Source organism: Diabrotica virgifera, chromosome 2, assembly GCF_917563875.1.
Source record: "Diabrotica virgifera virgifera chromosome 2, PGI_DIABVI_V3a".
NCBI lineage: Eukaryota > Metazoa > Arthropoda > Insecta > Coleoptera > Chrysomelidae > Diabrotica > Diabrotica virgifera.
Genome location: NC_065444.1, coordinates 207,544,062 through 207,559,409, shown reverse-complemented (window position 1 = coordinate 207,559,409; position 15,348 = coordinate 207,544,062). Strand labels below are relative to the sequence as shown.

General features: G+C 33.0%; 1 protein-coding gene across 1 annotated transcript in view; it reads right to left on the bottom strand.

Annotated features, from left to right (window-relative positions):
* The window catches only part of LOC126879776 (protein krasavietz), a 139,893-nt gene that overhangs the window by 37,678 nt on the left and 86,867 nt on the right, over positions 1-15,348 (bottom strand). The window contains exon 4 of the mRNA XM_050643026.1: positions 5,052-5,212. Within this exon, the coding sequence (XP_050498983.1) occupies positions 5,052-5,212 (161 nt within the window). The remainder of the gene's footprint in view (positions 1-5,051; positions 5,213-15,348) is intronic.

Genomic DNA, 15,348 nt, shown 5'->3' with positions numbered 1-15,348 from the left:
ACCTTACTTAAATACCTATCAAGCTAGGTAATCTAATTAATTATGGTTTATATGCTGGAATTTTAAGTAATGGATAAAATAAAAAGGCATTTGGATAAGGCTCCCATACTTTAGTTTTACAGTCACCTACTGAACTTTAACGTAAAATACTATTTTAATTTTTTTGTGTTATTTTATGCGGTGTTGATTTTGGCTGTGTTTTTGTGATTTTGCGTACCACCACAAATAATATGTAAGTGGTACATGTACCACAGGTTGAGAATCGCTGCTTAAGACATTTCGAGAGGTAACGCTGTCGAGATATATTGTTTTTATGCTTATTTTTCGTTTAGTAATAATAAATTTGTTGATTTTCGCCCTTTTGTTACAAATTTTTTTCTTTTTTTGACTTCGAGTGATACCAAGAACTCAAAAATCGTCATAATTAAAAAAAACTTGACAGCGTTACCTTGAGAAACTCATAAGCTAATAAAATATTTTTGAATGTTTTGTTTCACATAATACAGTGACGAGTTCTGATGTCCACCGCAAAATCCATTTTTTTATAGGTGTCTGTAAAAGTTTGCCACCGTTGGCTTATTTTTCAATATTTTTCGTTGAAATTTTTTTTTTAATATTCTTTGAATTGTACTTAAGGTACTAGTACACTTTAGAAGACCAAAGATAAGCATTTTTTCAACATTTTTTTCCTCAGAAACTTTATTAAAAATGAACATAAAACTTTTTACATATTAATATCTAACTCTTAGAAAATACAAAAAATATATCTTTTTTCATTTACGCACGTACAATAATATTGTAGAGGGCGCCAAAGTCGAGGCCTCGAAAAAAAGTAGTTCCGATGGCGGACAGTTAATCTCAGGATTGGGATATCTGAAACAAAAAATCGTACGGCATTTGAAAAATGAAGGTTTCTTACGTGACAAATATTAATTTTTTATCTTTTGGTCAAATTGTGGTAAATTGTCACGTAAGAAACCTTCCTTTTTCAAATGCAGTATGATTTTTTTGTTTCAGATATCCCAATTCTGAGATTAACTGTCCGCCATCATTTTTCGAAGCCTCGACTTTTGCGCCCTCTATAATATTAGTGTACGTGCATAAATGAAAAAAGATATATTTTTTGTACTCTCTAAGAGATAGATATTAATATGTAAAAAGTTCTGTATGTAAAAGGTTCTGTGAAAAAAATTCTTGAAAAAAATGATTATTTTTGGCCTTCTAAAGTGTACTAGTACCTTAATATTCTTATTTCATTTAAAAATAAAATAAGTCTATCGTAGTTTAAAAAAAATTCACAAAATGTACCTGAAATGTTGATTTCAAACCGTATCCCCCCCCCCTTAAGAAAACTATTATTATGCTTGTTGCAAAGTTTTATGTTAAAAGTATTCATAGTGATATACTTCTAAGGTAAGAAGTTGCTTTAATCTTGTCCTTTTTTGAACTACAAAACGAAGTAATAGTTAAGTAGCTAACAAAAAGGACATGCAAAAAATAAAAACAAAAAGGAGAATATGGAGACAAAACAATTTTCTGTAAATTAAGGTAAACATTTAAATGTATAAAAACTATTGAGAGATATAATATTGTAGGTATATAACTATTAAGCAGCCCATAAATTGTGTTCTTGCTCGACAGTTTTGTTAGACGAGCAAGTCTATTCAAACAAAAATGATTATTGCATCATTTTTGCAAGCGAGCAAGAACGACAGTTTTCAACCCACACACTTCCGTTTTGCGTCATTTTTGTTCGAACAGACTTGCTCGTCGAACAAAACTGTCGAACAATAACGCAATTTGTGGGCCGCTTTATAGAGATGATGGAACAATGCAGACAGTGTAAGGGTAAGAACAGAATAAGTAGGTCGAGGTGGAGGTGTAGGTCGCAGTGGATGCTACTAGTTAAGTCGCGGTTGATAGCACATAGCAAGGAGGTCACCTGCGCTGTTAGTCGAGCTAGAACCACTATCAAGTGAAGTAGTTTAATGAAATTTGGATGACAAAAAGACTGTGATTTTGCGATGTTGTGTCAGACAAGTGATGGTAGTGATGAAATGTCAGCTGTAAATAATCAGATCCTCCTTCATATTTCAAAACTTTACTGAATTTAATTACTTTAGAAATTCAGAAATAAACTGAATACTAAAAAGGGTATATAAAAAGTATCAACTCAGATAGCACAGGTAATGACAACTTGGCTTCGAACGGGCCAATCACAGGGAAGCATCCTTGTAGGCCGCGCAGTAGACATCCATGTAAAACATGTCATGGGCTGCGTAATATTCGCAATTGGACAGGTATCCAAAACAGGACAGGCGTTGAAAACGATGGAACAACTTACTAGAGACACATTGAAAAGGCAGACAGAATGCATGTCTACAAAAAACGATGAAGAATAGGAAGTACACGTATCCACTGTTATGAAATGCTTCGCAATGTTGCTAAAACTATAATTTAATCCTGACTACATATTCTAACATCCCATCTGACAAGACAATGAACGCCCACGCACGGCACCTTAAGAAGAAGACAACCCTCTCAATATCTTCACGGCACAAGGCTCTTGTGATGAAGATACAATATGTATATATTTCTAAGTCCACCACTAATCAAACATAGCCTATTTATTTGATTTCATCGCTATTTATAGACACCAATACTAATATCACATTATTCTACTTAAGTGAAGCAATTAGTAATAAAATTATATACACCAATTTGTCTACAGTCGGAAAAATGAAAGAATACCCATGCATCATCGATGATATGCTTGCATATGCATACGAACCAAATCAAAAATTTCTAGTCAAAACAAAGTCTAAACTAAGTTAATACTGAAAATAAACGGATGTGACTACTACCCCACAGTACGATTTTTCGCTATGTAAGAATGTATCAAAAAATTTTTGTGATGTTATTCTTTTTCTGATAATATATATTTATTGGTGATAAATGTTACTAATATTTACTACCGTAATTAATTATTTGATATACATAGATTAATAATACAAAAATAATGAGTATACAAATCACACACCGGCAAAATTAGCCGAACACGTTAAAAATGGGACATGTTTGATGTCTCGTATTTCATAAACCAGTGGTACGATTTGAGTGATTCTTTTAGTATGTTATAGCCTTATTATTTAAGAATATCGTTGTAATAATATTGTTGCTAGACAGGTAAATACCATTTTATACCGGGTGTACCAATCATACTGTGTTTTTTTCTTAAAGTTTGGAACACCCTGTGGAATATTCTAGCATATGTAAAATATTAGAATTAATACTCGATTGTAGACTTGGGCTTGCTTAATATTTTCCTTTTCGATTCATTTAGTTATATGAGATAATAAAAAAGTTATGTGCGTTAACAACTATCCATGTCTTTCATCAATAAATCCTCATAGTAGGGGAGGAAAGTATACTAAATTTGTAGTTACTCGAGCGTTATGGGAACCTATTGGATGGTGAAGAGTATGTGCTAAAATCAGAAAAAGGTTAAGTTAAGTTTTCCATAAAGTGGGAGACTTTTCATTTTTTAATTTAATTTTCCATTTGAAACAATCATTTTTCTCCGATTATAGCGCTATCTATCCGTAATTCGAAAAAATATGTCGAATAAAAGTTGCTTATTTTTACGTAAAGAATCCAAATCTGCAATAAAAATTGTAGGCTCCTATTTAAGATTTTAAATTAAATCCCCCACCCCACCTCCGTGGGGGCTCGTGACACCCAACGGAGAGGGGTGGGGGGTAAATTAAAAATTATAAATACAACCCTGCGATATTTTGCGAAATGAACATCAGATCGTAAAACTGCAAAATACACCTATTCAATATTTTTCAAAAATCTACCGAATGGCACCAAACACCCACCCAAAAATCTACCAAATGTAACCCCCCCCCCCACGGAGGTGGGGTGGGGGGTAACATTAAAATATTAAATAGGAGCCCCCAATTTTTATTGCAGATTTGGATCCTTGACGTAAAAATAAGCAACTTTTATTCGCAACATTTTTTCCTATTATGGATAAATAGCGCTATAATCGGAAAAAACGATTGGTGGAAATGGAAAATTAAATTGAAAAATGGAGAGTCCTACACTTTATGGAAAACTTAACTTAACTTTTTTTGGTTGTAGCACCCACTCTTCACAATCCACTCCAGGTCACAAGAACGCTCGAGTATTTGCAAATTTAGCATACTTTTCTCCCCTACTATGAGGATTTATTGATAAAAAACATGGCTAGTTGTTAAAGCACATAACTTTTTTATTTTCCAACATAAGCAAATGAATCAAAAAAGAAAATGTTAAGAAAGCATAATTCTACAATCGAGTTTTAATTTTAATATTTTATATATGCTGGAATATTCCACAGGGTGTTCCGAACTTTAAGAAAAAAACACAGTATGCTTGTTACACCCGGTATAAAATGACATTTACCTGTCTAGCAACAATATTATTACACCGATATTCTTAAATAATAAGGCTATAACATACTAAAAGAATCACTCAAATCGGACCACTGGTTTATGAAATACGAGACATCAAACATGTCCCATTTTTAACGTGTTCGGCTAATTTTGCCGGTGTGTGTATTATGAATTTCTCCATGTTAAAGTTGCCAGTGGACGTAAAGTTGACCAGCACGATTACTCAAATAGTAGTTTATACAATCATTATCTCCACTAATGTTGAATGTTTTTCTAAGAATGACATTAGAAGTACAAAAATAGTCAAGTGTGAGTTTAAATTTTCTACCAAATTAATATAACTACGTTGAACAATTGTATCGCTGTCTCACTCTGTCAATTATAAATATGTAACTGCGTATATCTTGGATAACGTTTTTGCTTTGTAGACAACACTTAATAATCTATCACTCTCGTTTGTTATTTATAGAAAAATGCAGCAAATCCAAAATATGTGCTTGATATGATCGTTCATGGGTATTCTTTCATTTTTCCGACTGTATATTACTTTATGTTTCATGTATGATGTATGAGTATGATTATATTAGTTTCAGTTTACCAGTATGTACTAACCTGGAAAAGTTTTTCCAAATACTTATAGCGACGCATCAGTTTGATGAACACCTGTTCCCAGTTCTTCATTATGTCCATATTGATTTCGTCCGGTGTGTTAAAAATACATGCCTCCGTTCTGTACGGACCATCACCTTCCTGTGATAGTGTACCTCCTGGAACTAATAAAACATTGACATTAATATAAGTCAAGAGGACAAAAATGGCGTTAAAATATGTATTTGAAATTATACAGTAACCGCCACGCTAGTAGACACACGGGCACATTGAGCTAATACAGTCCTGGACCCTTCACATGTTGCACTGTTTACTTTTATGCCGAGAAGTAAACAGATCAATCCTACATAGAAAAAGTCCCTTGACGTAAAAGAAGAACTATTAAGTTGGAGAATATTCGAGATGTCATTGAATAAACTAGAAATGTCTAGTGACGTCTAGAACGTCAGAAAATGTATATAAACATAGAGTTGACAGTTTATACAACAGTTGTATTTGAAGTTTGTAGTTGTCGTTGTTATTGTTGTGTTGAAGGTGCAAAAGTTAAAAAATACATGACAGTCACATGACATGACAACATGAAAGTCACATGTGAGAATGGGTCGGATCAGCCCAAAAGCCTAGCAATTACATAGGTACCCGTGTGTCTACTAGCATGGCGCTTACTGTATACTTAGTTCTGTAATACCGGGTGTCCACTCATATTTCCCCCCATTTTAACCGCCTATAACTTCTAAACGGCTCAAGATAGAAATATGCGGTTTTCACTGGAGTGTTTTATTTTAATAAAAGTTTTGTCTGAATGGATTGAGTTTTTTATATCGCTTTCAATTACGAAAAAAAATGGCGGATTTTTGAAACAAAATTTGTTGACTTTTTTTTTAATGGAACACCCATTATATTTTTTTGTAAGTTGAAAGAACGGTCATTCACCTATCCCGCGATACAAAGGTTTTTAAAATTCGTTGTCAAATTACTGAGTAATTCATTTTTAAAATGAGATTTGTAACATGGATATCACAAAACTAAATAACATAACTAAGCAAATTGATATTAGTTATGTTAGTCGAGGAAATGAAACTGAAAAAATGGCAAAACCTCGCAATTTTTTCGTCCAGCATCGATTTGTACAAAAATTTGGGATTAGGCTCATTTCACCCTGTAGTTCAATTTCTATATTGAGCCGTTGTACGCTTTTGGTTTTTTAAGGGTGAAAACTACCCCTAATTGTAAAAAATTATGAAATAACATTTTAAACTTTAATATTGTCAACATTTGGTTCTTATTAGTTACATAATGATTGTTTTGTACCATAATATTTCAACCCTTAAAACCACCTTTGTTGGAGCTATATAAAAATATACTTATGCTAATAGAATAATTTCGGCTTGCATCGATTTACATAAAAATTTAGTTTACCGACCAAACGTAACTAAATCAAACTAAATCTTTTGATCACTGAGTGTGTTTCAAAGATTTACATCTTTTGTTTTTTTGTTTTTCAAATAAAAATTTAGGATTAGGACTATGTCACCCTGTACTTTATATTCTATATCATGCTCAAGGGCGTTGATTATTTTTAGGGGTGTAAACTACCCCTTATTGTCAAAAATTAGCAGAGTAGTTGAAACTAGCACACTATAAAGTGGTAACATCATAATATATGGTTTACATGATAGATTTAAATAAAATATGGTAAATACCAGTCGATGTTGAAGGATTAAATTAGTACATGCTTCCCTGCCCGAAAAACTAGGTACTTGCCGGTTCAATGGGCACAGACCAACTCTTTTTTTTAATAAACCATTTTATACCAGTATACAACCTGAAGTTTTTACTTCTGTATGAGTTTTTTATACAGGGTGTAACAAAAATACAGGTCATAAATTTAATCGCGTATTCTGGGACCTAAAATAGTTCGATTGAACATAACTTACCTTAGTACGAATGTGCACGGAAAAAAAGTTACAGCCCTTTGAAGTTACAAAATGAAAACCGATTTTTTCCAATATATCGAAAACTATTAGAGATTTTTTATTAAAAATGGACATGTGGTATTGTTATGGCGGTATTATTTTAAGAAAAAATTATAATGAAATTTGGACACCCCATAAAAATTTTATGGGGGTTTGGTTCCTTTAAACCCCCCCAAACTTTTGTGTACGTTTCAATTTAATTATTATTGTAGCGCCATCAGTTAAACACAAGCTTTTAAAAACTTGTTTGTATCTTAGTACTTTTTCCAAAAGTCAGTTTTTATCGAGATATTTGAATATTTGTCAAATCCACCACATATTTGTATATGGTAAAGTACGATTATGGAGACTTGGTAATAATATGAAAATTTATTTATGATTTACATTTTTAGGTATATTTTGAACCATATTAAAAAAGAAGCCACATCTCGATAAAAGATGCTTTATCAAAAAAATACAAAGAGACAAAAAAGTTTTAAAAACACTGTGTTTAACTAATGGTACCGCAGTAATAGTTTAATTGGAACGTACACAAACATTTGGGGGGTTTAAAGGAACAAAACCCTCATAAAATTTTTATGTAAACATATTAAAAAAGAAGCCGCAACTCGATAAAAACTGCCTTATCGAAAAAATACTAAGAGGTAAAAAAGTTTTAAAAATATTTAATGTAACTAATGGCACCAGAATAATAATTTATTTGAAACGGACACACAAGTTTGGGGGGGTTTAAGGAAACAAAACCCCCATAAAATATTTATGGGGTGCACAAATTTCACTATAATTTTTCTTTAAGATGTTCTTGCCATGAGAATGCCACATGTCCATTTTCAACAAAAAATCTCTAATAGTTTTCGATATATTCGAAAAAATCGATTTTCATTTTGTAACTTCAAAGGGCTGTAACTTTTTTTGTGTGCATATTTGTACTAAGGTAAGTTAGGTTCATTCGAACTATTTTTGGTCCCAGAATATGTGGTTTAATTTATGACCTGTATTTTTGTTACACCCTGTATAAAAACATTGTAAACTTTAATATGGGTAAAATTTGGTGTTGATTGGTTAAATAATGATTGTTTTATGCTTTAGGATATAATATAATATTTAAACCCTTAAAAACCACCCTTAAGAACATTACAATTTTTATAAGTAGATAATTTAATTGATCTATATAGAAAAAAAAGTAGGTAGAATTAAAGAATTACAAAAACATTTATTTACAGAAAAACACGAATTTACAAATGTGCACAAATACAAATAGTTTTTAGTCATCTTCCAGTATACGAACCGGTTCCGTGGTATTACATTGAAAATGATCCATAAGCGGACTATTCGAATTTTTCGAAAAAAAAAATCGTTTTATAAACATAGCTCCTTCATTTTTGGCGATAAAAAGTTTTTTCAAAAATGATTTTGTAGGATTTTTGAAGAGCTATAAGACTGTAAATTAAATTCCGTAAGATCCCTTAGTTTTTAATTGGGCTGGGTTTCGAATAAGGGGGTGTTTGCTCGTAAATAGAGGTTTTAAACAGCTATATCTCGCTAACTGTTCACTGTAATGAAAATCTATGTACAAGTGAATTTTAGTTATTAAAAAAGCTACAATTTAGTAGTCTATCATTTTTTTCGTAACTCCAGTATTTTCGGAGATATTTTGAAGTAAAAGGTGGAAAATACGAAATTGCAAAAAATCAATTTTTCTTTAAAATTCAATTTTTCTAAAATTAGGCCTTTTAAATGGGTCAAACTTCTTGGATACAAATATACAGGGAATTACAGAAAGGTTAACATTAATTTTTAATTAGGAGGGTAGTTAGGGGGTTGTTTTCACTGATTTTTTCGTAGAGAAAAGCAGGTACCGACCTTTTTTTGATAAGTCGCTAAATTTTGATGCTAGAAACTTTTCAATTATTTTTTTTTGAAAGATCTAATTGTATACTTAAAAAAAGATTATTTAAATTTTCCTCAAAAATGCAGAGTTTTCCCGGTATTTGGCTTTGAATATTTCAAATTATACAGGGTGTAACAAAAATACAGGTCATAAATTTAATCACATATTCTGGGACCAAAAATAGTTCGATTGAACCTAACTTATCTTAGTACAAATGTGCACATAAAAAAAGTTACAGCCCTTTGAAGTTACAAAATAAAAATCGATTTTTTCCAATATATCGAAAACTATTAGATATTTTATTGAAAATGGACACGTGCCATTCTTGTGGCAGTAGTATCTTAAGAAAGAATTATAGTTAATTTTAGACACCCCATAAAAGTTTTATGGGGGTTTGGTTCCTTTAAACCCCCCCAAACTTTTGTGTAAGTTCCAATTTAATTATTATTGTATTACCATTAGTTAAACACAATATTTTAAAAATGTTTTTGCCCCTTAGTACTTCTTCGAAAAGTTGAATTTATATCGAGATATTTTGAATACTTGCCAAATCCACCACATATTTGTATATGGTTAAGTACGATTATGGGGACTTAGGGATAATATGAAATTTTTTTATGATTTACATTTTTAGGTATATTTTGAACCATATTAAAAAAGAAGCCACATCTCGATAAAAGGTGCCTTATGGTAAAAATACAAAGAGGCAAAAAAGTTTTAAAAACACTGTGTTTAACTAATGGTATCGCAGTAATAGTTTAATTGGAACGTACACAAACATTTGGGGGTTTAAAGGAATAAAACCCCCATAAAAATTTTATGTAAACATATTAAAAAAGAAGCCGCAACTTGATAAAAGCTGCCTTATCGAAAAAATATTAAGAGCCAAAAAAGTTTTAAAAATATTGAGTTTAACTAATGGTACCACAATAATAATTTAATTGGAACGTACACAAAAGTTTGGGGGGGTTTAAGGGAACAAAACCCCCATAAAATTTTTATAGGGTGCACAAATTTCACTATAATTTTTCTTTAAGATGTACCTGCCATAAGACTGCCACATGTCCATTTTTAATTAAAAAATCTTTAACAGTTTTCGATATATTCGAAAAAAATCGATTTTCATTTTATAAATTCAAAGGGCTGTAACTTTTTTTATGTGCATATTAGTACTAAGGTAAGTTAGGTTATTTCGAACTATTTTTGGTCCCAGAATATGCGATTTAATTTATGACCTGTATTTTTGTTACACCCTGTACATTTGACGAAAAAAGCTAACCTTTAACGTACCGTATCTCAGTTTGTATTGATCTTAAAAGATATTTTAGAAAAAGAATTTGATTTGTGTTACTAAAAGATACAATTTTGATATCTACAGTTTTTTTGATTAAATGCATATTTTTCGAGGTATTGTCAAAAAACCCTCTAAAGGAGTCGATTTTTTCGTCGAAAAACTGTTAATTTCAAGCGCGAATAACTCGAAAAATATTAGTTTTACGAAGAAAATGTAAAAAAATATTTTTTAGAATCACTTTTTACATCGATTTACATGGTTAAAATTTAATAAAAAAATTCCCACCCCGAGATGGGGTGGCAACCACCCCCAAGGTTTTAGCGTACAGCGGTATGATATAGAAAATGATCCTTGGACTATTCCCTACCTTCTGTGAAAATTTCAAGTAAATCCATGCTGGACGAAAAAATTGCGAGCCAAAATGCTTTATTTCCTCGACTATGTGATTTCCACATTGCTTCTCTCATTTTAAAAATTAATTGCTCGGTCATTTGACAACCGATTTTAAAAAAACTTTATATCGCTGGATAGGTAAATGGCCGTTCTTTTAATTTACAAAAAAATATACTGGGTGTTTCAATAAAAAAAAGTCAACGTTTTTTTTAAAAAATCCGCCATTTTTTATTTAAAAGCGATAAAACTTTTACTAAAATAAAACATTTCAGCGCAAACCGCATATTTCTATCTTGAGTCATTTAGAAATTATTGGCAGTTAAAAAGGGGGAAAATATAAGTGGACATCCGGTATTTTTTAACCCAAATATGCTACCATACCAAATGAAAACATATTTTCTTCAGGTTTTACTGGATTCCACATGGCTGTAAAGAGAAACTAAAACTAAAATTAAGTTGTAGAAGACTTGATTAAGACTAATTATCACTTTTGCTGCTGAACCTAGTGTGTGACAAAGGCAGATGACTCCTCCCTTCAAATTTTTGAAAGAACAATACTTCGAAGGATACACGAACCGTTGCGGCGGGGGAAGTATTTAATGCAGAATTAATAGTTATTTATGTACCAAGTCAGCCAAGTTACTATTTATCGAACGAGTCTGATATTATGAGCAGAGCGAGCGAGGCGAATAGCAGACGAGTTCGATAAAGACTCTTTATTGACGTGGGGCATACAAAATTTTATCGCCAACAATTTGATATTGGTTTTAACACTTACTTACGATTTAAGAATTTTTTAAATTGTAGACGTAATAAAAATTTCATGACAGTGATGACATATGACTTTTGCATGATGGCCGCTTTCGATTTTTAATCGTTAGTTATCAACAATGTCGTAAATTTTGTACAATATTTTTAATAATTAAAGTAAATAAATTGTAAGTTGACTCAAATAAATAATCGATTACTGCCATCGACCACTTACATTCAATCTCGATTAATCGCGGCAGGTAAAGTAAAATTCTTCTTTCAGTACAATAAAGTGTTACTTTACTGCCGCAAATGAGGGCAAATAAGGGCAAATAAGTACAATAATGAATGACTTTAGTAACGGTTGGCGATAAAATTAATTTTGAACTTCGGGAGTTGACACGATGGAAGGACATAGTTTACATAAAATCGTTAAGACTTGGGAATCCCAGAGGAACATTTTATACGAAAGAGTGAAGGAGAAATCCAAGAAAAGCCGCGTTTACACGATGACAATTGGCGAGACAATTATTGTCAGAAGACAACTGACTGGCATGAAATTATTGTCTTGGTCTAAGCACTTCAGGCCAATTGCCTTGCCAACTGCCCTCACAATTGGCCCAAAATTCAGTTGTCTCCGGGAGTAGACTGAGGACAATGAGCTGCGCCCAGTGAGCCCCCTCGCCACTCGAAATCTCAATTGTCACGACAATTGGCGCTGTGTGAACGGTGTAGGCCAGTAGTGCTGTCTTGTTTTTTGCCAGTTCCCTCTAGTTCTCTTGTGTCAGTCAAAACATACACGTGGTTTGTGTTATTTGTGTTACGTCTGGTTATTCTTTAGCAAAATGGCACCAAAGTGGAGTGACGAAGCCATTTCCTTGTCCACTCCCTCTTCTTATTTAACTCCTCTTCTAGCACATTGCAAGACTCACTGATAAATTCCCGGTAAAGCTGATTTAACATTAGTTTTAAGTCCTCACCGGACACAACAGATGACGAGCAGTCGGCCATGTTTTAGCTGTCTACTACCATGGCAATAGTTGGCCCCGTATAAACATCTGCTCGTTGAATTGGACTGGCCTCCGTCAATCCGCAACCACGTGATGACAATTGTCTCGCCAATTGTCATCGTGTAAACGAGGCTAAAAGCGATGGCAACAAGATGTATGTACTTGAGAGGGTTTGAGAGCAATGGAAAGGATATATGGCGTATACTTGCCATCAAGTTAATGATGAAAAAAACCTTAATCTTAAGATTATTACAAAGTCATTTGTATTTGAGTGGTGTGGTTGAGTTTCCGGCACTTGTAGAAAGTAATCTATTGTTAATTGATTGTACCTTTAATAAAATTATTATATGATGCTTCTCAGACGCTTTTTTCAGTGCGTCACAAGTGACGGAAAAAAAGGTACATATCTGTGATTATACACATTTATTCTAGTTGTTGATAGATGGCGCTATAATCGGAAAAAAATTATTTATTATAATGATTGCAATTTGGTAAAAAATCAAATCAATTGTGTTTATTGCATTTATAAAATGGTATGTTCTTTGACTTGTATAGTCGTATAAATTGTATAGATTATCGTGGTATATATAATACGTAGATAATTTTTTTTATTATAGCGCCATCTATCAGCAACTAGAATAAATGTTATACATGAGTATAATCACCGACGTACCTTTTTTCTGTCACTTCCAACTTAATGCGTTAGAAAGAAATCGAAAAACTGTGACGCTCTGAAAAAAGCCTCTGAGAAGCACCATACCCGCTATTCAGTATGTTTAACTCTCGAAATTCAATGACACCACACAAATATATACAAACGACTTTGAATAGAATTAAAAGTAAAAAGATTATTGACAGTATGCGTAGCTTTTCATTTATCGTTACAGAAAAAAAGGAAATACTTCAAATATGTATTTTTTGGATGATAACGCTAGAAAATAGTACAACTTAAACTGATATTATAAAACATGTCCAACAAACGCCAAAATTAGATACAATTGGTGCATGTTCTACATCCTCGCCAACGTCACTAGCATTACTATCTAATTTTCTTTAAAACCACTTCCAAACTGTGTCTTCAATTTCCGGATCTGTGTAAAGAACTCTTTTGGATGAGCCGGCCATGATTTTAGTACAATTCTACACGCACTTAACGTAATTAACTTAATCGCATGAAAAGAAACGTGCCGCCTAACAGACTGGTAAAAAACTGAATTTTTACGATAACTTTGCAAGGAGTGAATATGTTACCGTTAAAACCCGAATTTACTAGGAAAAACTAGTTTTAACTACGCGCTTTAGACAATTCTAGTTTTAACTAGTCAAAACTAGATTTGACTGCTAAATTCAGTTAAAACTAGAAATCCCGAACAAATTTCATTTAGTGTAGTTTATACTAGTTTGAACTAGTTTTTACTGGAATTACAAGCGAATACCAGTTAAAATCGTTTCGAGAAGAGACAAATACGATTTGGCGTTTTCGGGGTAGGGTTACAAACGGTAAGAAACAAGTGTGTACAACTGTTGATTTTTCTGCATAGTTTTTATTGGTTATATTATTATTACCATTATTCCACTACTGTGTATTATTCACCATGAGTGATAATGTCGAAGATCAGGTTGAGAGCAGAGATATAAGAACTTGGAAAGAACGTTTGTGGAAAAGATCTTGCAAAAGGAACATACCGAGAAGAAAGAAAGTCACTACAATGTTGTGACCAAAGCATGTATAATAAATGAATGCCCGAAGTACAAGATGCGGAACTGTCTGCCCAGAAAACACTAAAACGACTTAGAATTGTTGAAGTTGGCGAAATAAAAAAGTTGGCTTCTGGACCTGAACCCATCAAATATAGGTCCGTGAACTTAGCCCGAAAAAGTCGGGAAAAAATGTGATCGATGCCGTTCGATTGTCCACGTTTGTCCACCATGTTATTTCGTTAGTCCACCCACCATTTTTTTTATAAACAAAATTTTTTTTTCGGGCTAACTTCACAAATCCACAAATTTTCGAAAATTTAAAAACTCTCTTGCTATATTGTTTGTCCATATTTGTCCACCACATAATTTTTTTTTGTCCACCCACCGATATTTTTAAAATAATTTTTTTTATATATATAATATATTGTTTACGGATAATAGGACAGTACCGCCGAAAAAGTACTTCAGACATTAGAATGAATGTTTATGCGGGAGCAGAATCTCAACTACCCATTTGTCCACACTCTCGCAGCGTTTGTCCAACCCCTTAAAGTGCAAAACAACCCCCTTGGAGACTTTAATTTTTTTTTTAATTGTCAACCCGAGCCAAATTCACGTCCGCTTAAAAACGCATTTAAACGTTATTTCAGGTTCAGAATCCCAACTACCAGTTTGTCCACTCCTTCGCCGCGTTTGTCCAACCCCTTAAAGTGCGAAACGACCCCCCTGGAGATTGTAATTATTCTTTTATTTTTTAATTCGGGCTAAATTCACGTCCACTTAAATGCGTATTTAAACGTTAATTCGGGGGCAGAATCCCAACTACACGTTTGTGCACCCCTTCAGAGCGTTTGTCCAACCCCTTAAGGTGCGAATCCACCCTCCTGCAGATTGTAATTATTCTTTTGTCTTAATTCGGGCTAAGTTCACGTCCGCTTAAATGCGTATTTTAACGTTAATTCGGGTGCAGAGTCACAACTACCCGTTTGTCCACCCCTTCGCAACGTTTGTCCAACCCCTTAAAGTGCGAAACCACCCTCTTGCAGATTGTAATTCTTTTTTTATTTCTTAATTCGGGCTAACTTCACCTCCGCTTAAATGCGTATTCTACCGTTAATTCGGGTGCAGAATCACAACTACCCGTTTGTCCAACCCTTCACAGCGTTTGTCCAACCCCTTAAAGTGCGAAACCACCCTTTGTTAATTGTAATTATTTTTTTTATTTCTTAATTCGGGCTAACTTCACGTCCGCTTAAATGCGTAGTTTAACGTTAGTTCGGGTGCA